Below are 26,497 nucleotides of genomic sequence, written 5' to 3'. Positions count from 1 at the left end.
CCATTATTTCTTCAAGTCGATTTTCAGCTCTTCCTTCTTTTTCATCTCCTTCTGAGATGCTGACAACACTAATGTTAGATCTTTTATCATAATCCCGCCTGTCCCTGTGGCTTTGTCCCTTTTTCAGCCTATTTTCCCCTTGTTCTTCAGATTCAGTAATATCTATTGCCCTGTTTTCCAATTCACTGATTCTCTCTTTGGCCTCTTCCATTCTGCTGGTGAGCCCACCCACTGAGCTTTCCCATTTTGGTTCTGAAATTCCTGTTTGGCTCCTTCTTCATATCTTCTGTTCCTTTGCTCAGGCTTTCTGCTTGTTTCATGCATCACAAGCGTTTGTGTAATTGTTCATTGAGTACCTTTTTCTACGGCTGCCTTAAAATCTCTGCCCGATAATTCTAACATCTCTATCATCTTGGTGCTGGTTTCTGTTGTCTTCTTTCATTCATTTGAAATCTTCCTCGTACTTGGTATGACAAGCGTTTTCCATTGAAACCTGGTCATTTTCATACGCTACCACGAGACTACGGGTCGTAACATAAAGTTAACATATAATATTAATACATAAAGTTAAAGCCTTCTGTTTTAACTGTGCCCCCTTATCACTGCCAGGTGGAGATAGAAGTTCAGGTTTCCCACTCAACCACTGTTGACACTGGAGGCAAGGGGCTCCTCCTTACTGCTGGGTGGTGTGAGAATTTCTGGCTACCCACATCGTCTGTACTGATGCTGTGGTGGGGTTGCCCTGTGACTCCTGGATGATGCTAAAAGTCCTGATTCGCTGCCAGGACATACTACTCTACTCTAGGTCTAGCAAGGAGGGAGGGAGCACTTGCTTACTCCCCCCTTAGGGACAAGGGCAGGTGGGTAATCGGGGCAGCCTGATCACAGGCTCTCACTTGGCCAAGAAACCAACCATGACTTCCACAACTGACAAGCTCCCACTGGAAGCCCACAGTTGGAATCTTGGTGAAACTGGTTCCCAAAGCACAGGAACTGGTGCTCCCGGAACAAGGTTGGAAGGCACTGGTTGGAGAAAAACAGTAGTTGCCTAGTATTGTTGTTTTGGGGCAATTTAGAATGCTTACTTGTTTTTTGATCTTTTCAGTGGTTGCAGCCTCTTAAAAAAGGCAGAGAGAGAAAGTGGAATAACATTCAAAGTACTTTATCTCTTTGTTCAACATTCATTTACTCTGCAAGTTTTTACTGAGTAATTACTTTGTGTTAAAAATTTTGCTACATATTAGGGACACAAGGGTGAAAACCACACTATCCTTTTCTCAATAAGCTTACAAATCTCTATGTGTTTGGTAACTGGGTAAAAAGATAGGAATTTTTGGTTTATTCCAAAAATTTATTTGTACAATATCTTATTAAAGATATTTATTTGTACAGTATCTATTGTACATTTATTTGTACAATATCTTAATTAAAAAATCAAAATAAATACATGTGAATACATTTTTATTTTTGGCAGGAATTTTCCTTCTTTTTGCTTAACCATGTTTCCATGCAAGCTTTTATAGTAACTATGACAACACGTATTTATATTTTATAACCAGAAGATGTTAAAAATCAAGTGGTTTTTTTTTTTTCTATTTTGTTTTAAACTGGGGTTTGTTAAACAGGATCATCTCTGTTCCCCCTTATGGTAGGCAATAGAGACTTGAATATATGTAAAGACTTTAATTGCAAAGTTGATAAATGTCGTTAGTCACTATAATTTACTTGTCACTGTTAGCTCTGCTCTGATATTAAAGACCCTGGGCGGTGACCCAACCATAAAGGGGTGACAGTGACCAAGATGAATAATGGCTAGGTTGAGAGAGGCAGTGACCCTCCTCTGTGAGAAGAAGACTTGAGAACCTGAATACATCTATCATTTACCACCTGGGTGACTCCACGTATTTAAAGTTTTGAGCCTCAGTTTCTTCTGCTGTCGGTGTCCTGACTTGTAGAGCTCAGAAGAAGGCCTGAGATCATCAAAAAGACAACTGCATGTAAAAAAAAGGTTGTTAGCTCTACTTTTGAGATGAGCTTCCATTGATTCACTACTTTTTGCTGGGTTTGTCTTCACTTATGCCTTTAAAAGGATCAGATTCAGGGAAGTTCCCTAAATAGTGATGGAAAATTACAAAGACCAGGAGAGCGGAAAACCACTCTGGATGAAGGTAATGTGAGTTCAGCTCATTTCTAGATTGGGATTGGAGTCTCTGAAAATCCATTTAACTCTTCCCATTTTTTTCTATTAAATATTATTTATTGAGAGAGAGAGAGAGAGAGAGAGAGAGAGAGAGAGAGAGAGAGATAACACATGCACAAGCAGGGGAGGGGCAGAGAGAGGGAGGGAGAGAATCCCAAGCAGGCTCCAGGCGGTCAGCACAGAGCCCCATGCAGGGCTCCATCCCGCCAACTGTGAGATCATGGCCTGAGCTGAAATCAAGAATCAGACACTTAAATGACTGAGCCACCCAGATGCCCCTTCCAAATTTTGGACCCCCATACCTCCTATTTAGGGCCTGTGACACAAGATTTTAATTTAACACTAAGCATATGGGAAACACATACTATCACCCAGGCAGTATGCTAGACTCTATATAAAAAGGTGAATTAAAATGGAGTCCTTAATCTCTTCGGACTAGGGAGGTTGAAATGTTACCAGAATGTTACCAAACCTATTTAAACCTGTTACCAGAATGTTACCAAACCTATTTAAACCTGTCCTTGAAATGAGATACGTTTATGACATTTTCTTTCAGTACATGATTTATCCTGCACACAAAGTCTGGACTTTAGAATATTGAAACATGATGTTTTATCTTATTTTTAAGAAAGACAATTTGCCAAATTTAAGGAAATCACCCCAACACAACCTCAATTTCTGCAGGTGGTTGAAAGCTCTTGAAGGAATAGGTAATTACAGAAGCCCTGGTTCTCCATGCAGTGGTATTACCCATGCTTCTATATTTTGCATGTATACGTATCATGACGTGTGATTCACTTAATTTATGTACGCATGTTTAATTTAATTTCATACATCTAACACCTATAAGGAGAAACTGTGCTGTGTGTTCGCCTCTCCTCAAAGAAATTTGCGCTGTGACGTCCCCAGGTCTTTACAAAGATGCAATGTTACCGAATTTTAGGCATTTACACGGAAAGGGACTACATCAAGAGGAACTTGCTTTTTCTATTTAATGGAGGGAATACCAAAGGGCCCCTTTAAGGCTCTAGAAGTGCCTGATAAGTCTCCAAAAGAGGTTGTGATGTATTAAACAAAGGATATCACCAACCAGGAGGAGGAAAAAAAAAAAATCATCGAAACGGGGAGAAAAATACACTTCCTGGCTAGGAAGCTCTTAAAAGTTCTGAGCCAGGAAACCTTCCACCGGGGCGGGGAATGTCTTTGGCTCTCCAGTGACTCCCTGCTAAGTTCCCCTCAAGTTTTCCCTCCCTCTCTCCTCCATTCCCCGCCTCAGTCCCCAAACGTGGGAGCCACAGGAGAATGCCCGCACAGATACCTGACTTTGTCAGACAGAACCAGACTCCGGTGCCTGTTTATTTTAAAGGACCCCGCACCCAAAATAGGCCGTATCGGCAGGCAAACCCAAGGGATTTCAAACGACGCCTGGAAGCTCATCTTACAAGTTGGGGGCCCAGCCTGCAAAAGAACAATAGTAAAACAGAGCCAGGAGCGCGTTCCTCCGTTCAAACTGCTTCCCCGGTGGCGCCCGGGCCTGCGGCGAGGCCGGGGCCGGGAGCCGGAGCCCCGAAAAGGCGCGCTGCCCCTTTAAAAGGCCGCGCATCTCCGGGCCGGCCTTCCTCCCCGGGGCTCCAGCTGTGATTGACGCTGGGCGGCGAGAGGAGGCGCCTGGCGCTAACAAAAGTCCGGCCCGCGGGCGAGCGGCGCCGGGCCGCGAGTCTCTGCTCGCTTGGGGCACCCGCAACAAGTGGCCGCCGCGCCCTCCCCGGGGAAGCCGCGGGCGCGCAGGGGCGCCGGGAGGAGGCGGCCGAGCCGGGGGAGCCCCGGCCGCCCGCGCGGCTCAGCGCCCACCGCAGAGGGATCGGGGCGGGCGGATGGGGACCCGGCGGCGGCGGCGCGGCGAGCCTCTGGGCGGCCCCGGGGCGCGGGCTCTCCGCGGCGCTGCGCCCGCTGGCCCGGAACGCGGATTCTAAGAGCGGCGGCCGCCCCCGGCCCCACCCGGAGCCATCGGGGGTGCCAGGCGGGGACGCAGCGCCCCCTCCCACCGGAGTGCAAGGGGCCGCCCCCGGCCGGAGCCTGGCCCCGGAGCGTGGGGTATGCGCAGCTAACGGTCCCGTCGGGCGGGCTTTCCTCTGGCGGAGCGCGCAGGCGGTGCGCCCCAGCTATGGAGTGTCCGGGGAGACGGCGGGCATGACGGCGGCAGGATGGGCGCGAACAATGGCAAACAGTACGGCAGTGAGGGTGAGTGGGCCGCCCGTCCTCAGCCTCCCGGATCGCGCCCCCCTCCTCTCTCTCCCCCTCGCCCTCCCGTCTGGGGAGGAAGGTTCTCGCACGCTACCGTGGCGCACCCCTGCTCGGCACCCTGTCGGGGCCGTCACCTTTCCCTTTGGCGCTGAGGGTTCGGGGGCCCCGAGGATGCGTTCCCACCGTGGGGGGCTCTTTAAGCAACTTCCCAGGTTGTCTTTGGGAGGGCTCGAGTTGCATTTCTGCCGTATTTCTGAGCACATGCGCCTCAACTTTCCTTCCCTAAGCATCTGGGGTTTAGGGCGATGGTTTGGCAGATGGCGGAAGACGGTTTTGAAAAATAACGCTGAGAAAACTTTCCCAGGCCTTTGTGCTCCAGTCCCCGGGACTCTCCTGTAAGCGGGAACAACTTCTGGAAGAAGAAGTTAAGTTTCCATTCTCAGCTCAAGGCCCCTGAGCTGACGGTTTCGTGAAACACCACCTATGGGCCTCGCGAGGCGAGGAGTGGCCGGGGGCTTTGTCTGGTCTCTCTCGGGGCTCAGGACGGGCGAAGGACCATCTGTTACGTGGGGCTGGAAATTGCACAGAAATATTGCCTGTCAAGTGGGAAGTTGGAAGTTGGGGAAACTTTAAACTCCACCTACCCCTAGAAGGATGATGGATGTGTGGGTTGGCTTCTCCTTCGCTCCTCCTCCTCTTTGCATAAAACCGTAGTAATTGTAACCGAGTTGATTAACAGCTTGCCCCCGATTTGCATCCTGCATAGGCATTTCCCGCGGTTCAAAAGTTGGGAAGGTTTGTCTTTCGCGAACTTGGCTGGAGGGGGGTGGAAGAGACAGGATGGCTTTTATACCGCCCCCCCACCCCCTCCCACCCCCTCCCCAGGACAGGCTGTTACAAACCGGGTCCAGCGCCTGCAGACTGGTAGGAATGCAGAGTGGCTATTCAGCATGTGGTGTTAGGGAAACTTCTATCATCCTGTTCAAAACTTTGAGGTGTGGTCACAGAACGTGGATGTCTATCCCCGTGTGTGTCTGTGTTCCTTCTCAGCAGCTTTGCGCAATTACAGCAAATTTACCCGCCCTAAAAAAACCATACCCACAAGAACCTTTTGTTTAAATCATTCTTTTCCAGATCACAATGTTTTGAATTGCATATATATAGTCTCCTTATTCTGGGCAGTTTTGTGGGAGAGATTTTTTTTTTTTTTTTTTTTGGATAATTTAATTAAAAACAAAAAAAGTTTAGCAGTTGTCTTTTTAAATAGCCCATGCGAAAATATGCCAACAAAGATTATTGGAGAATCTGGGCCACTGCCCAGAACTTCTTAATGTTTTAAAAATTTGTGGAATAATGAAAGATTAAGCCTTCTTACTCTGGGTATTAAAAAGCTTTCAGGGCGTAAAATGTGTGCTTGTCAATTCTGGATGTGCATACATTGTGATCCTTGAACACTGTTGGGCGGTGGGGAGGACGCCCCAAGAGTTAAGTGGAATCAGGGCTGTGTGTTGTTGAATGAAACCACTCCCAACACCCCTGATTCTCTGCAACTTGTTCTTCTATCCCAGCGTTCTCGTATGGTGCTGTGTGTGGTGTATGACGACTTCCTGTCTGAACAGTGGAGTTTTCAACCCTTGGGAGAGAAAAGGAGAGACAGAACTAATGATCTCCAGCTGTTATCCGTAAATGCTACCTCTGCATTTTCACTTCGGCTGAAGTGAAATTTTACTGGGATCAGATTTAGATACACTGTGGAACTTTTTATAGGGAAAGCCTCTTGGGCTCAGCTGATTCAAGGGAACCAATAGGAAGCTTCGGGCGGTAACTGAGTTTTGGCTGGAGGGACACATTGTGCTTAGTTTTCATAGACTCTGTTCAAATGCTGGGAGATTCCTCTGTGATCGGTAAGGAAAAAATAAGAGAAAGAGAAGTAACGTGAACTTAAAAAAAACATCTTTCCCCCAGTGACATTAGACCTCTCCTAAATAGGGTTATAACATATGTACAGTAGACCATTGAACAATGTGTGGCTTAGGGGCACCAACTTCCCCCGGAGTCTAAAATCTGAGTATAACTTTTGACGCATCCCAAACTTAACAACAAGAGCCTGCTGTTGACCAGAAGCTTTACTGATAGCACAGACAGTTGATTTATACTCATGCATACGTATTTTGTATGTTATCTGTATTACATACTGCATTCTTAGAGCTAGAGCAAAGAAAATGTTATTCAGAAAGTCTCAAGGAAGAGAAGATAGATTTGCAATCCCTACTGTGTTTATAAAAAAAATTTACATGTAAGTGACTCCACACAGTTCAAAGGTCAACTGTAATTGGTATTGGTCAGCTTTGTTACAATGTGTCAACAGGTGGTAACATACATGCAGATAAGCCTGTTGGAATTCAACGTGTCAGTGTCACCTTGTTTTTTAATCTAAGATGTCAAATTTCAAAGCGAGTGGACTCAACCCTTCAACACAGTATCTCCATTAAGGAGACTGAGACTTAAGACAGTTTCAGTAGGTTTAGTACAAGTTAGGTATACTTTGAAGTAAGATTTATTTCAGAGATTTATTTCAAACCATACCTAACTTGAAATGAAAGGGGGAAATTATTAGTGGATGCATATCCATAGAATGCAGTGAGAGACCGCTCCACTCTGAAACATAAGTGTTTGAGTATACTTTAAAAATCTGCACTTTAGGGGCGCCTGGGTGGCTCAGTCGGTTAAGCGTCTGACTTCAGCTCAGGTCACGATCTCGCGGTCCGTGAGTTCAAGCCCCGCGTCGGGCTCTGGGCTGATGGCTCGGAGCCTGTTTCCGATTCTGTGTCTCCCTCTCTCTCTGCCCCTCCCCCGTTCATGCTCTGTCTCTCTCTGTCTCAAAAATAAATAAACGTTAAAAAAAATTAAAAAAAATCTGCACTTTAAGTATATTTTAGGGTTGACACCACGAATGTAAATGCAAGCCACCTTCCTTTTACAGTGAGTGTTCAATTATTGGAATGCTTAAAACTTCAGGATTTCTTATGTAATCTTATTTCTCCTGCTACTGAAAAGCACTCTGTACATTAAAACAACAAAAATGCTTCCCGAGGCTTACCGTAGCAGGTGCAACAGGGCAGACATTTCCAGTTCTGTGTAATTCAAGGATGTGTGTGGCATAAGCATCACCCTGGAGCTTGTGAACAATGCAGAATCTTGGGCTCCTCCTAGAATTGAATCATTTATCATGTACTTGTTAAAACTTGGGGAAGTTCTTGTGTAGGGCAGAGCATTAATTTGGGAGTCTGTAAATTTGAGTCCCGCTTCAATTTAGCTTCTGTGACCTTGCTCAGTTCTCCTGAAATCATGGTTTTCTCTTTTCTTTTCTTTTCTTTTCTTTTCTTTTCTTTTCTTTTCTTTTCTTTTCTCTTCTTTTCTTTTCTCTTCTTCTCTTCTCTTCTTTCTTCTTTCTTTCTTTCTTTCTTTCTTTCGAGTGAGGAGAGAAATTCCTTATTGGCATTACTTGTCAAGATCTAATTCTTGAGTACATGGTCATTCATTTTATTTTGCTCTCCTAATGCCTTAGTGGACCACTTAATGGAGATTAACCTTGGAAGGTGTGTTATAATAGGGAATATAGTAAATATAATATATAGGGAATATCATAATAGGGAAGTTAAGACTGTTAGTTATTGCCATGAAATCCATAAGCGCCCCTCCCCCCTTGTCACCCTCTTTTCCTTCACCTCTGTCTTCTTCACTTGTTCCCCCTACCCCTCACCTCTCCTAATAAATCAGTCCTGGACTCCCTGCTTTTCTTCCTAAATTCAAAATCTGTGTACATAATGGGTGTTTCCAAAGTGTTTTGTTTTGCTAAATACTCAGTGACTATTCAGGTTAATGGTTTAATTTGTAACCCCATCTCCTTCTCCCCTCCGCTGCCAACTTGGATTTTGCTCCAGGAAAAAGTTACCATACCAATCCTGATCTTTAGATTTCTAGAAACATACGTGAATGTCTAAATGATTAGGATGTTCTGATAAATTCTTTCAGGGAAGGCTGTTTTTTTTCCCCCTTTATCTTCTTTCATAAGGTGTAAATTTCAGCCTGTGTGTAGAAATCTGGAGAATGAGTTGGAGTGAAGCTTGTGACCATTAGCTTTGACTCCAGTTAAGTCAAAGAAACAAATCTCCCTGTTCTAGTGGGAAGGGACCGGCTGCTTTCCCTTCCTTTTAAGGTGTCTGAGCCTCACCCTCACTTACTCAGTAGTTTCAGCTTTAATACGCAGTTAACCGCTCCTTTGCAAAATCCTGGGTGTTGTTGAATTGGAGCTGATGAGGACACCGTGATGGGGTTTGACTCTTGGTTTCTCTGCTGCTCTTATCAAGCGCCTCGGGTGCCCTTTCACCATCTCAGACCTGTGCTGTCGGATATCAGGATAGTCAGCTGCCTGAACACATAAATCATCACTAATCCATCACCACCTCGGGAAACAGATCTTGGAATAATGATAATAATGGCAGCTAATGTTTAGTGAAAGTTTCCTGTGTCCAAGCATTCTTCTAAGCCATTGACGTACACTGACTCACGTAACCCTCATGACAGTCGTCAAGGCAGGCACTCCTAAGGTCCTCATTTTACCAATGGGGAAACACAGCTGTAGAGAACATGACCTTTTCCCCCAGGTCCTACAGCTGGTGTAGGTGGCACTGGGACTCCCGGCCAAGTCTGTCTAAGCCCAGAGTCACTTATTCGTTCGTTCAACTAATGTATGTTGACTTCTTATTTCTTACTATGTGCCAGGAACTCTTCTGGATGGTTGGGATACATCAGTAAATGGAGTAAGATCCTGTACTTGTCAATCTTTTCTTCGTGAGTGAGTGTGTGTGTGTGTGTGTGTGTGTGTGTGCGCGCGCGCGCGTGCCTGCACGCATGCACGTTGGGAGGGAGGGGAAGTGGAACAATCAACGTGTGCATACCCACCCAGTAATTCAGTCACCCGTGTGATACATTCTAAGGGGCTAATGCCTCTGAATAAAAACAGTCATCAGATTATTTGGAGACTGGGAGGACGAGACTGTTGCAATTTTAGTCAGTCGCTGTTGGCCTTTTTGAAAAGTTGACATTTGGACCAGGACTTAAAGGAAGTGAAAGACTGATCCTTGAGGATCCATCCAGGTAGCACATTGACTATAACTTGGAACCACTGTGTTCTACCAAGGTGAATACGTTCTATTCTGGGGAGTGTAAGTCATCATTTTACGCAAGGGTAACATCATTAGCTCTCCGTAATAGCTACAGTGGAACCGAGTCAGTTTTGGTCACTGGGCATTTTTTTTTTTTTTTTTTGGCCTAGAATCTTTGCAAATATCTTTTTATCTAATTATATTACGTTAGCTGTGTTGCGACTGCTTTTGGGTCGGGGAAGCCTAGGACCAGGGGATATTGCCTGACTTCACTGGATATGTGACGATAACCCCAAAGATCTCCAAAGTTCTTAGATAGAGATAGGTCTTCATCTTTTGCCTCCAGTAAATAATTTCATTCTGATGACAATCAAGAGAAGCTGTACTGATTCTACTGTTTGGTTTAAATCAAAGCATTAGTGTAGCTCATGGGACCATCTTGGATCTGAGGGTGAGAAGACATTTTCAGAGATTTGGGGAATCTTTTATGTTTAAAATGAGAAGGAAAAGAGAGGGAGTGTTTGTTTTCCCCTAAGAATCAACTCACAAAAGCTTTGTCTTAACTCCCTCTGCCCTTTGAGAGAAAACGAATTCTGGATTGGTTTTGAGTAACTAATAACTTTTGCCTTCAGCCTTTATCTACTGGTGTCCCTCTGGAAGCTGTGCAGATTACTTGGCTGTGTAACTGGTGGGGCAGTCTAGATATGGATTTTAAGGTGGTGTTAAGGATGTATTAAAATATATGACATAATCTTGAATAAAATCAAGAGTGAGTCAATTCTCTGAATAATGAAGAAGGGAATAAATGAAGTTTAGAAACTTAACTCATTAAAGGGGCGCCTGGGTGGCTCCATGGGTTGGGCTTCCGACTTGAGCTCAGGTCAAGATCTTGAGGTCAGTGAGTTCGAGGCCTGCATCAGGCTGTGTGCTGATAGGGGGCGGGGGTGGGGTGGGGTGGGGGTGGGGTGGCTGGAGCCTGCTTTGAATTCTGTCTCCCTCTTTCTCTGCCCCTCCCCCACTCATGCTCTGTCTCTCTCTCTCTCTCAAAAATAAATAAATGTTAAAAAAAAAGAAACTTGATTCATTAAAAAAATAGTATTTGAAGAACCGTCGTGCTGAAAAAATTAAATCGCAAGATGCCTAGCAACGACCAATTGTATTTGAGTTACTAGAGGGTAGATTTGGCCGAGTCTGAGTAAGACCCCATGATTGGAGCTGACCACCTCTGAGATAGGCTTCCCAGTGAGTGAGTGAGTCATCAGACATGGGAAGGAGGTGATTACAGTAAAGGATGATGTGCTAGAGATTTCTGCATTGACCAAAGGGTATGTTATAGGACCCGACCCTATGCCCAGTTCCCTTGCAAATATTCGGTCATGTGAAGTTATGTTTGATAAAGGGTTATTGTTTGATTCTAACTCATTTTACTGCTTCACTTCCCCTCTCCCGAATACAGCTCTATCGTTCTAGGTGTTAAAAAATATTTCCCCACTTTCCCTGCGTTATTCTCTTTCTCTCTCTTCGTCTCCACCTGTTACATGTTTGTGTTTCTGTCTAGCTAGATATATTTAGGTGTTAATTCGAAAAATCTACTGATTTTATTGATTTTCCTGCCTTCTGTGAACATAAGCTCCAGCACCAAAAATTGGGTTTGATAAGTGACTTGTCCGTATTTTCAGTGTAGTAATGGACACTGACTCTACCTATGGTGTTACTTTTCACTTTTATTATTAACCCTAAAACATGTTGATCTGCTGAACTTGAAGCAAGACCTTTAACTGCTCAGGTTGAGTGTCTTGAATACATGGTTTACCTTGTACATAAGACTTTTAATTGGCATTACTGGTTAGTGAAATTCGATCAGAAGCTGCAAATTGCCTGGGATCACACAAAGACAGCATCTTCCTAAGAAGCTCTGATATTTTGTTCCGCACGATGTGTACCATGAGTGAGACGTAGCAACAGATCTTCTGTGTAGTAATGGAGGCCAGATCAGCTGACCTTTGCCAGAATGTAGCTCTTTTTTGTTTTCGTTTTTTTGGTTCTAGTTACAGAAATTTCGAACCCTTCTTCCACCTACTCACAGCATTAAATCTGCAGGGAGAATAGACTTGCTCTAAAAACGTTCAGTCTCTGAGAAGCTAGGCAGGGATGCAGAGGCTTTTAGAGCAAGATGAGAAGTCCTGATTCACAGGAGGACCCTGCTTCCCCACGTGTGCTAAGTGTGGAGGTAAGTGGTCAGGGGAAAATGTGAATAGAGATAGAGTTACTCTCTAAACGAGGACAGCTCTGGATAGTACCTGCACTTCCAGAAGTATCTAAAGGATGTTTCTGAAACAACAGCAACAAACAGGTGAGTTGGATTAACTGTAGCTTAGACCCTTGGGAGAAGCTAAATGTTTGTTAAGAGACTTTCCCTAGTTGTTCCCTCAAATCCTCATGTGGTTTATTTCATGGAAAGTGATTCCTGCAGGTTCTGTAAGTGAGGACCTTGAAATGTTTCAGAAAAGGGCAGGACCATCTCACTAGGGTCCCTAGTCAGGGTCCCTCTCAAACATGCACATTGCCACAAAGGAGAATGGCAGCCTTTGGGCAGATGCCCTTAAAATCTGCTAGCCGGTGGGGTGCCTGGGTGGCTCAGTCAGTTGGGTGTCCGACTTTGGCTCAGGTCACGATCTCGCAATTCGTGGGTTTGAGCCCCATGTTGGGCTCCGTCCTGACAGCTCAGAGCCTGGAGCCTGATTTGGATTCTGTGTCTCCCTCTCTCTCTGCCCCTTCCCGGTTCCTGCTCTGTCTCTCCCTCCTTCAAAAATAAATAAACATTTAAAAAAATGTGCTAGTTAATGCCCCAAAGATGGACAACTTTAAAACGTCTGACATGAATAATCATTAACCATCTCTGAATTTTCCTCGGTAATGAAATATAAACACATGGTCAACATTTTCCCCATTCCATGGTTGAAGAAGTGTAGACTGTTTCTGGAGCCGTAAATCTCTATTAGGTCCTGCATTAGATGTGCTCATTCTATCAATTCCTATTTAAATTTGAAACCAGTAACAAAATGAAAAACAGTTGTTAACACTGCATGAACTCATAATTGTAACGTTAGAAGCCTTGAGCAATGTGTAGAAATGTTATTAAAACATTTTTTGTTTGCTACCCTTTCTGTGGTAAATTCCTTTGCAGCATTTTTCAAGCAGATGCAGCCGTGGAAAGTGCATCAAAATTTCTAGAGAAAAATTTCAGGAATTATTCGTGTACTTGTGGATTGACCTTCTGGCTGCAAGTAACCCACTTCTTGGCAAGGTGGAGAAGTCAGGAAAAGGCTACTTAGACATGTAGTACAACCCGCTGGCCCGGTGAAGTACTCGGGTCAGATCATGGTAGCATCTGGGTTAAGTCCAAGTCAAAGGCCAGGCCTGACGGGTTCTGTCAGACGTGGGTCAGAGCCCAGAAGGAGCAGCAGGTGGGAGAACTCGCGTGCCCTGGAAGAAGGAACGCAAGTTCAAGGAGGGGGGAAAAGAACAAATTCAGAGAGAATGGGAATGAGGGCAATGGTTGTCTCCTAATGTAAAGAACAGGATCAATGTTGCGCTCAACTCTTGGCTTTCTTAAAAACATCTCAGCCCGCGCGGCCCCTGGGTGGCTTAGTCGTTTGAGTGCCCGGCTTCGGCTCAGGTCATGATCTCGTGGTTCGTGGGTTCAAGCCCCTTGTTGGGCTGTGGGCTGACGGCTCAGAGCCTGGAGCCTGCTTCGGATTCTGTCTCCTTTGCCCCTCCCCCGCTCACACACACTCCCTCTCTCCCCCTCTCTCTCTCTCAAAAATAATAAAAAAATCTGAGCTCACAGATCAAAATGATTATTAATAAATACGAATATTTCCAAGTTTATTCTATTTGCTGTCAGCGTAGTAACAGTAATTCACATTTATTGAGCACCTATTAGGTGCTGCCTTCCCCCTCTGTGCAGTCTACACACACTTTTCTTGTAGTTCATGGCAGCCGCTCAGGGGGCACTGATGACTCCATTTTACAGGTGCCAACAGGGAAGCCGGGAGGCTCGGCCCTGCCCAGGGCGCACAGCGGGTGAGCGGCCCGTGACAACGGCAGTCCCTGTTGGCGCTGGAGTCTGTGGCCCTTTCCGCTGTGCCCATGACCCCCTCCTGCCTGGACATCGTAGGTGTGCAGCCAAAACTTTTCCCAATCTTTGTTTTGTTTGTGTGTTTCAAAGAATTGCAGTGGCTGAGAAGTAGCCCTTAAACAAACAAACAAAAAAAAATGGTGACGGTTTTATGGATTAGGAGATCCAAAATGAAAAACTTTTTTTTTTCTTCTAATTTTCTTTAATTTTTTTGAGAGAGGGCACAAGCAGGGGAAGGGCAGAGAGAGAGACAGAGTGTGAGGGAGAGAGAGAATATTAAGCAGGTTCCATGCCCAGCACAGAGCCTGAGGCGGGTGCTCGATCCCACAATCCTGGGGCCACTGACCTGAGCCAAAATCAAGAGTCAGCCTGAAGCAGGCTCCAGGCTCTGAGCTGTCAGCACAGAGCCCGACACGGGGCTCGAACCCACGAACTGTGGAATCATGACCTGAGCCAAAGTCAGACGCTTGACGGACGGAGCCACCCAGGCGCCCCGCAGGATGTGTTTTGAAGGAAACTCTCAACTCGTTTGACCTGGGTCTCCCAGGGATCGATTACCTGCTCATTAGGCAACAATCTGCCGACAAACTGGCGGGCTAACGAGCGTCTATAATGGCATCAGTACGTGAAATAATTAGCATATTCTGTACCGTCTGCCTGAAATGCCATCCTCTGGATTCTCCACAGCATTATGTACTTGTCACTGGCCGTTGTTCTGGGTAGCCTGGGGACCTGCTCCCAAACAAAAGCTAGCGGAGGACTAAGAAAGGTGCACACATTTTCTTTCCTCCCTCAATAGTCGATGGGTTCTACCTTCTATTTCCCTCTGGTTGCAGAACCGTGGATTTGAAACAGCTGTTAATACGGAGAATTATTCCAATATGTACTGGGGAATTTGGCCTTCTCCTTTGCCAGCTCCTGGGAGACTTCTCCATAAGTATGTCTCTGAAATTGCTCTGGAAACCATAAAGCGTTTCAGACATTAATCTTACTCATCGTCACAGGGACCGTAGAAGGGGCGTCCGACATTATCCCCAGTTTATAGGTGAGGAAACTGAGGCCTCGACAGGGTAAGTGACTTGCCTCGATTTTACGCTGAAGATTAGGTGAGGTCATTTTGATTCTAGATATACTACACTTTCCACGATACCCTCACTCCCCCTTAAGCGCTACAGGAAAACAAGAATATAATCATGCTAGAGGGTTATCACCAGGAATTCTTGGCAGTATTTTATTTATTTATTTATTTATTTATTTTTTTTTTAAAATTTTTTTTTTTTTAACGTTTATTTATTTTTGAGACAGAGAGAGACAGAGCATGAACGGGGGAGGGTCAGAGAGAGAGGGAGACACAGAATCTGAAACAGGCTCCCGGCTCTGAGCTGTCAGCACAGAGCCCGACGCGGGGCTCGAACTTACAGATCGCGAGATCGTGACCTGAGCCGAAGTCGGCCGCTTAACCGACTGAGCCACCCAGGCGCCCCAATTTATTTATTAATCTATCTATCTACCTGTTTATTTATTTATTTTTAGAGAGAGAGGGTGCAAGTGAGTGAGGGGTTGAGAGAGGGAGAGAGACAGAAGCAGAGCTCGCCTGAAGTGGGGCCTGAGATCACCCCATGCCGGTCTCAAACTCAGGAACCTTGAGATCATGACCTGAGCCAAAGTCAGATGCGCAACCAGCCGAGCCCCCGGGTGCCTTTGACGGTATTTTAAATTGCTCTCACCCCAGGATAGAAATGGGGATCTGCAAGCATCCATCCTTTAATCGCTTTTCAGCTCTGCTAGACGCAGAGAAGTCTGCCTTCCGAGTGGTCATACCCAGCCACGGGTGTGCGGGAGCAGCCTGATGGTGATAAGATGATCAGAATGAGAATGCAGAGTAAATTGTTGGAAATATTGGTGACGAGGGAGGGGGGCTTGGTCGTTCAGTCAGTTAAGCATCCAGTTTCGGTTCAGGTCATGATCTCATGGTTTGTGAGTTCAGGCCCTGCATGGGGCTCTCTGCTGTCCCTGCGGAGCCCGCCTTGGATCCTCTGTCCCCTTCTCCCTGCCCCTCCCCGGCTCTTGCTCTCACGCGTGCGCGCGCTCTCCCTCTCAAAAATAATAAACATAAAAAAAACACGTTCACAGCAAGATGACATTATTGTTTGGAGTGCCCTTGCTAGTTGGCAAAACTCAGGTGGGGCTTGGGGGGGTGATTCCCTCCCTGACAACGTCTGCTCCGGATGCTTTAGAGAAAGTTATGTCACTGCCTGGGAGACCAGAGAATCACCTCTAAAACTGGGGACTCTGAGCGTGACAGGAATCCTGGTTCTCTTCCATCTTCTGTGTCCTTTGCTGTTGAATGACCACCTTTCCCAGAGGCCTTTGGAAGTGGTGAGGGCCTGGGGCAGGTCTTTTAGGATGAGTTGGTATGAAGTCACTGAGGTTCTATCACTGTGATAGAAATTCGCGTTGTTCATTTAGTCTTTAATTGCTTTACTCTCCAGGCACTGTCTTCTAGTTTAGTCTCATTTGTTTTTCTATTTCTTGGTCCTTTGTATTCATTCATTATTCATCCTACATGTGCTCGCCCAGATGTGACTGCAGCCCTGCTCATAGAGTAGGCCTGAGATACACGTTTTTGTTGTTAAATAATGAAATGAACATGAATCTGTGGCCATGGTCTTTGTTGGATCTAAGAAAGGCTCATGAAAACGCCGTAGTAGTTTCAGGAGTGTTTCTGGGACTCAGACATTTTAACTCTAAAAACATATTTTTCTGGACACGTGTCTTCTTCCGAGGATATTCTAACTTGGACCCTTATTTTTTTATCAGGCAGGGCCATCTTCTTATGGATGAAATAGTGTAACTTGTGTATTTAAGGAACAATGAAATGTCTGTTTTTTTAGGATTGCTGAAGGCAATTATTGAAGACTTTGACTTCACTGCCTTACAGTATTTCAACTGTTTTTGTGATTAGTATTGAGTGGGACATTGCTGTGTATATTTTATCGGAAAGTATATGGTTGGGTCATATTTGCCTAAACGGACTTGGAAGTTGGTTTTATGTGACAATTTAAGCAAATCATTAACCTAGAACACATTTATAAAATGTGATCTTTAAATTAATAAACAATCCCTTTGGCCCTGTGTTCTCTGGATTAAACGTTCATAGGGTTCTAAATCTTTTTAAATTTGTATATTGTTCTACTTCATGCTAAGCGCCTTGTGTCTCCATTTTTATCTTTATTCTTATGCAAAATATAAAAGTTGTTATGTGTGTCTGGCATGATTGGAATGGTTTCTAGATCTTATGCCTCTGGCTTCCCACATTACTAAAATCAGAAGTGATTGAGAAAAAACAAAAACAAAAAACATTGAGCTGTGTGTGTGGTATATGGATGTGTTCGTGTACTTGAAACCATACTTAAATAACCCTTTTCTATAAATTAAGTGAAATCTATTATTCTTCATGCCTATTTTTTCCCCCTGTGGGTGGAGAGAAATACATATCCTACAAGGAATTTAAGAAATACAACTAAAATTAAAATGTCATTTGTTTCTCTAATAGCTTGAATAGCTCTCTAGTAGAGAGCTTGAATAGCTCTCTAATAGTTTGAAGCTCAAATAGCTTCACACAAAAGGAAACCGTAGGAATTGGGCGAAAGAAAAAACAAATAGCCCAACACAGGAGCTTTTTGAGATGGAACTTAGGATAGAGGTACCGTACTGTATGAACAAGGACTTGGAATAGTTCTAGGACCTGAAATCCACTTGAAGCTGTATGGTTTCATTTGTTTACCCGAATGTGTGTTCTGCTCACATGAATGGATGTAATATCTCATTGGTGGGGATTTTACATTGCATGACACTGAGCCTGGTTGACATTTGCTTTGAAGTGGCAGAATGTACATTCAGAATCATAGGCAACATTGACGTGCTCATTTTTGTCTTTTTAAAAAAATTTTTTCAAGATCAATGGCTACTCCATTGGTTGGAAGGATTTACGTCACCCCATTTGGACAATGTGCATTGCATATACTCGTATGAAAGTAAATTTCAAGCCCTGACATTTCTGTCCTGAACATCTTACTCTTGACATTTCATTTTGTATCCCCTCTGCTTATTTAATTATATTTTAATAATTTTCTCTATTTTCCAGCTCTCTTGAAAGACCTCTCCTGTTGATTATCCTATGAGCTTGTTTTGAGACACAGCGTCTCCTTGGGGAGTCTTTCTCTACTCCTAAAGCCATAACAACGTGAACTAAGCAATAAAAAGCCAATTCCCTCCTCTTGGTTGTGCTTCAAATAGTCATTTCTTTGATACGGGCTAATAAAAACAGGAAAAGGATCAGTTTTAAATGCTTTGCTTGGGGTTGCTTTACCTCCAGTAAGGAAAATTGCCTCACAAGGGGGAGCATGGGTAATAAAGATACAGCTAACTGAGTAATTATAGTCGGTCTAATGTCGAAATCCCCAGGCTGTTGCCTGCAAATCTGATTTCATCTTGGGATTGCTGTGTGTCCACCACGGTGTACAGATTTGAATTTGCTGCTACTACTGATTATCTCTTCACCGTCACTGAAGATGAATTTCAGATGCTACTGGAGATTTTTGATATGGGTGGGTTCTTCTTTCCTTAGCCATATTTGTAAGTCTTAAGGTAGTTAACAGAAAACCTTTGGATGTTGATCAAGAATGAAATATGGAATACAGTCATGGAAATTTTAGTAGTGAAAGTGACCATAGATCACCTTACAAAGAGATCGAGGCACAAAGAAATGACACAACTTTGCCAAGGTCGTGCAGATAGCAAGGCTTTAGGATACTAACATGGATTCTCTTAGTTTCTTTTTAATCTGTGTCTTTGTTCGTCACCATGCTTCACACCCTTTTCTTCTTACTTAAGATTCAAGGTGAATGTCATGTCCGCTCCACCTCTCTACCCTGTGGCCTCTGCAGGACCGACCCTCTCAGACCCTCAGCTGCACAGGGTCTCGGTACTGATAACTCACAGCCCAGTGCCTCTCCAGAAATTATTGTCACCCAAGGCCAGGAGCGGCCCCCATCACATGACTAGTTGAGGCGGAATACCATTTGGGACAATTCAGAAGGGCCCTCTTGGGTCCACGTTCCCCATGGAATTGGCTGAGTCTTGTGTTGCTCAGTCCTTCTGTCCCTGTCCAGTCTGCCTTCTCCCTTGCCTCTTGTAAGTGTGATCCCAAGCCTAATTCCCAATAAACTGCACCTAGAATCTGCACAGAAACTGTTTACCGGGGAAACATAAGACAACAGAGAAGTTAGAATAAGGTGCTACTCTTGGTGGTCAAGGGCAGGCTGGCACTGCTGGGAAAATTATCTTCTTCCTGGGAATCCTGGCTGGCCTTAAAGGGAGCCTTCAGCTGAGAGGTAAGAGACATGGACTGGTTTTCTGCCTGGGGACATAGTCTCATCCTGTCACTGTATAGATTAGGAAAGCAAGCCTCCTACCCTAAAGTGACTTGACCAATAGCGCGCAGCTACTTGGCAAAAGAGCAAAAATGAGCTCGTAATACCTGTCTGCTGCTGTTGGGGCTGATTCTGAAGAGCCATATTGGAATTTGTTCAGAGTCGTTCTGCTGCTATAACTCGGAATTGACTGCAGATGGATCTAGAGACCCTTCATCTGTCCGATCCATTTGTTCAGCTCTGGCACTGAAATCCGACGTCTCAATAATTCCTACGTGGTCTGATTTTGCCGATTGTCCACTATTTGAAGAGGGATCGCTGCAGCTCACCACAGTTGGTAGTAGAACAGCGAAGAAGAAAAAGGAAGTAGAAACAGATGGTCATGGTTGTTTTTGCCTGAAATCAGCATTTCGTGTTAACTGGCTATTAAGAGAATTGGGAAATTGGCAAGGCTTATTACATGATAGACCGGTGGCAAGTACCCATTCATTAAACAGATGAAACATGCAGCAGTGGGTTGAAATAGTCGTAAGCAAAATGAAAAATGACTACAAATTAATATGGAGTCTCAGGATCATCCTAAATAGTTTATTAGTCATTTTATTATGCTCAAATAATGTTCCATGGAGATTATCAAACTATTATTCAGTGCAGCGTCACTATGATCCTGAGAAATTTGGAAGTAATTGAAAAGCAAATTATTAGTTTGTTATTATTGCTACTACAAGGATTCAGATTTTATATAATTTCCTTGGCATAATTAAGAAGCTCCGCTTCTGGAAAATGTTCTTTGACTCCCATTGTCTGTAAATTAAGTCAAAATTTATTTTATTTGGTACTCAAGGACCTATGTATGCTGTAGGCAGATTGCCTTCCCAGCTTTCTCTCAGGCTGCTTTTCTGTATGCACTTTGTACCCCAGCTGAACCGAAACCTCAGAGTGCCCCAAACGTATCTTTTATTTTCCGAGATTTGTGTCTTTTGTCACACTGGTCCTTTTTGTCTTGGACCTTTCTTCTCCTGTGCTTACCTATCAATGACATTTTCTTTGATTTCCCTCAGGTACATCTTTGTTTTTTTAAAAAAAAATTCTTTAACGTTTATTACTTATTTTTAAGAGAGACAGAGCATGAGCTGGGGAGGGGCAGAGAGAGAAGGGGAGAGAGACACAGAATCCGAAGCAGGCCCCAGGCTCTGAGCTGTCAGCCCAGAGCCTGACGCAGGCCTCAAACCCACGAACCATGAGCCTAAATCCGACACTTAACCGACTGGGCCGCCAAAGTACCCCAGATACATCTTTGTTTATGATGCTTAACAGCCCTTGCTTTGAGGAAACATGTCAGGCATTCCTGACTGGCGTTCCTCTTTCTTCCCTCTGAACCACTATGGAATTTTTTTTTTCTAAGTTTATTTATTTTTTGTGAGAGAGAGAGAGAGCGAGAGAGCGAGTGAGGAGGGGAGGGGTAGAGAGAAAGAGGGACAGAGAGAATCCCACACAGGCTCCGCACCATTAGTGCAGAGCCTGACGTGGGGCTCGAACGCACGAACTGTAAGATCATGACTTGAGCTGAAGTTAAGAGTCAAATGCTTAACCTACTGAGCCACACAGGTGCCTCCCCGCCAGCGGTGTTTTATTTCTATGGAAGTTTTATGTCCTACTTTGAATTCAGCTGCCCTCATCTCTCAAATTCATAAACACTGGGGATGTTCATAGGGACTTCTTATCTGAGATGACCTCGAATTGAGTCTAAAAAGTTGAATAAGGGCTTGCCTGGTATGGCTGAGAAGGAGGAGGTAAGTGGAACCACGGAAGGTCAGACAAAGAGGCAGGAACCGTTGGGTGAGCTACAGGGGAGAAGAGAGTGATCCAAGTGGAACATCACACCTGGAAAGGTAGGCAGGTTTGCGTCGCTGTGAAAGATGACGAAGGCGGACGGCAGGAGGGAGCCAGTGGCAAAGGTTCAGTGACGTCCGCCGTGGACAGATTTACAGATATCGCTGGAGAAGCCTGTGGATGACTCTTCTCCTCTCCTTGTGTTTACTTCCCTGTGGACAGAGTGTCATTAATATAACTCCAGGCCTGGAGAATTTACCTGTTGGTAAGTTTGGGAGAAATGCAGTCAACATCTGAGCTCCTTTCTGTTTTCCTCTTGAGAGGGAAATGCCCTTGGGGAGCACCTTCTCTGGCAGAAGCTCTTCTTTGAATAGAATTCCATGAGTAGACCGACTAGCTTTGGTCTCATGCCTGCCAGGCCTTGGGTTCATTGCTAGCCACTTAGCTGTAGACCTAAAACCACAACTTCTGAACTAGAGTTTTCAGAAACAAAGGTGTCATTTTTCTATCTGCCACTCCTTAAAAAAAAAATTTTTTTTTTTGAATTTTAGAGAGAGTGAGAGAGAGAAAGCAGGAGAGAGGGAAAGAGAGAGAACCTTAAGCTGAGCACGGAGTCTGACAAGGGGCTTGATCCCAGGACCTTGGGATCATGACCTGAGTCAAAATCAAGAGTTGGACTGTCAACCAACTGAGGCACCCAGGTGCCCCTGCCACTCCTTTTTTAAATTATTTCCTCAATTTGTTTTGAACCTGGGTGGGCAAAAGTGGTGCTTTTCACGGAGCCCCATCAAGATCCTAATGTAATGTGTGGTGGAAGATAGGAAGAATAGATAAATGTGAGCAGATAAATATCTGAATTAAGGCAATGGTATAATGATTGAAGAGGCTGGTGTGGGTTTCAGGGATGGAAAGAAGGTAGAATGAACAGGACTTGGTGACTAGTTGGCTAAGGAGATGAGTGCAGTGGGACACTCTAGAAAGACTCTGCCTTCAGGCTTGGGTGGTTGCAGGCCACAATCGTTCACCTACCGTAACTTTCTGATTGAGGTGAGTTACCATTGAGTAACTGTCTCCAGGCCAGGACAGTTAGTCTGGCCTTTCCTTTCTCCTTGGTCATTCCCAGCCATCGGACAAGTTTTCAGGGACTGATCCACTTGGGCGTTTGTCCACCCAAGTTGTTCTTTCCTTTATTAATTCATTTAGCTAGCAGATATTTATTGATTTCCTTCCATGTGTCAATACCTATCTTGGCTTGCCCATGACATACAGTGATGAATAAAACATTCACTTGTTTGTCCTCTGCAAACTGACTCAGAGGGTCTAGTGGGGGAGCCAGAAAAGCAAGGTGCTGGTCCAACAGCTTTGGAGCCAGACAACCCGAGTTAGAATCTGGATGGACACTGCTGTTTGCGAGACAGGTGACCTCATCAGAGCCTTATGTATTTATTGATTGATTTTTCCAGCTTTTAAGAAATGCTTCTTTATTTTTGAGAGAGAGAGAGAGAGAGAGAGAGAGAGAGAGAGAGATTAGGGGAGGGGCAGAGAGCGAGGGGACAGAGGATCCGAAGCAGACTGCACCGACAGCAGCAAGCCCAAGTTGGGGCTTGAACTCACGAACCGTGAGATCGTGACCTGAGCTGAAGTTCGATGCTTAACCGGCTGAGCCACCCCGGCGCCCCATCAGAGCCTAATTTTTAAGGTAGCCAAGTCAGTATCTACCTCAAATCCTACTTTCACACTTTCTAAATTCTCCCGATTTGGCCCAGGAAACTAGTGGATCGACTTTGAGTAAATTCTGCCAGAAACTTAGAAAATTGAAAAAAAAAAAAAGTTGTTTTTGGAATTCATCTTTGAAACAGGAAATTCCTGTCTATAGCTGAAAGAAGTCACAGGAGCGGTGGAGGTTATGCTCTATTTCTCCCTCTTTTGGACAGTCCCTTCAGATTGCACTTGATGGAGGGCAGTTAGAATGTGGTTTATTTTTTGGTTAAGTTTTCATTTTTGAGTTATAATTGCATCAGGGATCTGGAAAAGAGTCTGAGCTCTCTTTTCATGATGGCAAATCTAGACCTTCCTGGGAAGTAGAGAAAGAAGGTGTTTGCGAGGTTTGAAGACAGACCTCGTATTAATAGGAAAGAACACTCCCGATTTGTAGATGTTCATGCCATTTCATACAATAATGGACTTAAAAAACTTTTTTTTAAGTTTATTTATTTTGAGAGACAGAGCAGAGGAGGGGCAGAGAGAGAGAGGGAGAGAGAGAATCCCAGGCAGGCTCCATGCTGTCAGTATGGAGCCCAACATGGGGCTCGAACTCACGAACCATGAGATCATGACCTGAGCCGAAACCAGGAGTTGGATGCTTAACCGACTGAGCCACCCAGGCGCCCCAATAATGGACTTTTTAAAGGTTCTAAACTTGGTGGGGAAAATCCCATTGTTTCAAGAGTCCTTGCTTGATTCAATGTAGAATACTATTCACATAATGCAAATTGTGTGAGTATGTGTGTGTGTGCGTGTATGTGTGTGTATATGTGTACTTTATTGTTCCTATTTGGGACATAGATCAAATTCTATGCTATGCACCAAATCCTGCCATTATTGTATGAAATGGCACGAGCATCTACAAATGGGAGTGTCGTTCCCTATTAATAGGAGGTCTGTCTTCAAACCTCGCAAACACCTTATTTCTTTACTTCCTAGGAAGGTCTAGATTTGCTGTGATTTCAGTTTGTCCCCCAATGTCCCACACCACAGAAATTGAAAAAGGTAGCTGAATTAGAAGGTGGTACAGAAGTAATGATTCCTACTGGGTAATATCTGCTTTGTCTGAAATTACTGTTCTTTAAGCAAGAACAAAAACGCCCCAGTTTTGTCCTGTAAGTTTTTTCCCCTATGCATGGAAAGAAATAACGGTATCTTGTAAGGAATTTAAGAAATACAATTAAAATTAAAGTATCATTTGTTTCTTTAATAGTATGGTGTCCATGCTACGGCTGTGATCTGCTTTCATTTATGTCAGAGAACCCTGTGTTTTTTATTTTTTTTAGATTTTTTTAAGTGTTTATTTACTTTGAGAGAGATGGAGACAGAGCAAGAGCCAGAGAGGGGTAGAGAGAAAGGGAGACACCGAATCCGAAGCAGGCTCCAGGCTCTGAGCTGTCAGCACGGAGCCTGACGCCGGGCTCGAACTCGCGAGCTGTGAGATCATGACCTGCGCCGACGTTGGACGCTTAACCGAAGGAGCCACCCAGGCACCCCCAGAGAACCCTGTGTTTTAAAGCTGGATGGGACTCGAGGGATGAGTTAGTTCAGTGCTCTCCCCTTCGGGGACCAACAGGAAGTTGAGGCACCGAATGCTGGAAAAGCCTTTGGCAATGTCCCCTATGTGGTACGATAGCCAGCACGGTGGCTAAGGGTTGGACTCCCTGGGTTTCAAACTGGCTGTGCCAGTTACCGGTTGCATGATCTTGTGCGAGTTACGTAACCTCTCTGCCTCAATTTGCACATCTGGGATTTGGAGTCAGTAGCAGTTTTTCCCTCTGAGGGTCGTCAGGGAATGGATTAAATGAGTAGGTATAAAGCCATGGCGTCTGACACAGCAAATGCCGCTATTGGTCTACAATGATCTGCATTTCGTCAAATCTGAGATACCGCGAGGCCACTTCTTCCTTTATTTTTTCCCTCATTGTGAGTTTTTATTTGTTCTTCATGTAGATTCTGGTTGGCGAACACACGGGGCAGTAGTGGTGTTGGGCGTCGAATTCAGTGACTCCTCACTTACATCCAACAGGGCTGCTCACAACGTGTGCCCCCCTCAGTACCCATCATCGTCTAGACCACCCCCCACCCCGCCTCCCTCCATCAACCCTCAGTTTGTTCTCCATCCTGAAGAGTCTCTCGTGGTTTTCTTCCCTCTCTTCTCTCCCCCCCCCCCTCCCCCGCCACCTTCCCAAACGTTCATCCGTTTTGCTTCTTCGCCACTGCTCTCTGGATCTCAAAATGCATGACTGGCAGGGTTCACAAAATCATGGTGTGATCTGCCACAATGATTTGAAGGGCCTGTGGATTGATTGTCAGATGGAGGTGAAATGGACAGTGAGAGGGCGGGGCTTGGAATCAATGAAATTGGGTGCTATTATTAGTAAGCCGGACTTAAGGTAGAGGTTCTTTTTTTTTTTTTTTTTTAATGTTTATTTATTTTTGAGACAGAGAGAGACAGAGCATGAACGGGGGAGGGTCAGAGAGAGGGAGACACAGAATCTGAAACGGGCTCCAGGCTCTGAGCTGTCAGCACAGAGCCCGACGCGGGGCTCGAACTCACGGACCGCGAGATCATGCCCTGAGCCGAATTCGGCCGCTCAACCGACTGAGCCACCCAGGTGCCCCTAAGGTAGAGCTTCAACTAGAAGCTGGGTCTCCTCATCCAGCCCCTCGCCGGTTATTCTGCATTGTCCATCCGGGGTATGTTTTTGTATACAGTACGGTTCCAGATGCGTGCACTTTGGGAAATGAAATTTTTAGCTGTTTACTCTGAGCACACGGAGCCTGCCCCTCTTGGGATGACGTCGTTCGACTTAAAGCTGTTGTGACACTTAAGTTTTGTGGCTCCAAGTCCTAAAAGTCAACGAAGGGTGATGCTCCTATCTTATTGCAGAAAGGAGGCTAACGAAACGCCCAGATTTCCCTGAAAGAGTGAGGCTGCTCTTTCCACCCATGCTTACAGGCTGAGGGGTAATGAAACTGCATGTTTCTATTTGTTATTGCTTCATATTTGGGTCGGTTAAGCCTTTTTTTTTTTTTTTTTGTAATTTTAGCGAGAGCAAGAGTCAGTGAGCATGTGCAAAGGGAAGAGGGGCAGAGGGAGAGAGATTGAGAATCTCAAGCAGGCTCCATGTTCAGCCCCGACGTGGGGCTCCATCCCATGACCCCGGGATCCTGACCTGAGCCATAATTAAGAGGAGTCAACTGACTGAGCCATCCAGGTGCCCCGTGTTGGTTAAATCTTTAAACAGTGATACATGTCTTTCTACTGAGCAGATATTCAAATTCATCTGAAGCTTTTAGTCGTAATCAGAAAATGCTGTTTTTATTGCTGGTAAAGTTCATCCAACAGTGGAGCCCCGGGGTTTCCATTTGTTAAGATTCTCATCAACCCACTTAGGGGCCCAAACCATGTACATTTTATAGGTGTCTATGTGAGTCCCCGTAGGAGCGCCTAAATGAGGGCTTTTGTGAGTACATTCAAGGCTTTGGGCCAGACTTTTCTGTTTGATTGGCTCCTTCATTAGTATTTTATTATTTGTACTGCTCTAGATGACCTGTCCTCCCTCCCTGGGGGCTCCCTCCCTCACACGTTCCCCTCTCTCTTGCCCTTATCCTCCCTTCCCTTCCCCCCAACTTACCACTCTCTCTTCGTTCTATGTCTCTGTCTCTCCAAAGTTTATATTTGACTCTTGTCGCTGGGCAGTCTGCC

General features: G+C 44.9%; 1 protein-coding gene across 1 annotated transcript in view; it reads left to right on the top strand.

The window, feature by feature from the left end:
* Nucleotides 1-4,362: 4,362 nt before the first annotated feature.
* Nucleotides 4,363-26,497, top strand: part of FBXL7 (F-box and leucine rich repeat protein 7) — a 387,677-nt gene continuing 365,542 nt past the window's right edge. The window contains exon 1 of the mRNA XM_049648763.1: nucleotides 4,363-4,441. Coding sequence (XP_049504720.1) covers nucleotides 4,405-4,441 — 37 coding nt within the window. The 5' untranslated portion in view covers nucleotides 4,363-4,404. The remainder of the gene's footprint in view (nucleotides 4,442-26,497) is intronic.

This window comes from Panthera uncia, assembly GCF_023721935.1.
Source record: "Panthera uncia isolate 11264 chromosome A1 unlocalized genomic scaffold, Puncia_PCG_1.0 HiC_scaffold_17, whole genome shotgun sequence".
Lineage (NCBI taxonomy): Eukaryota > Metazoa > Chordata > Mammalia > Carnivora > Felidae > Panthera > Panthera uncia.
Note: the sequence above shows the minus strand (reverse complement) of the source record. Positions and strands in the feature narration are given on the sequence as shown.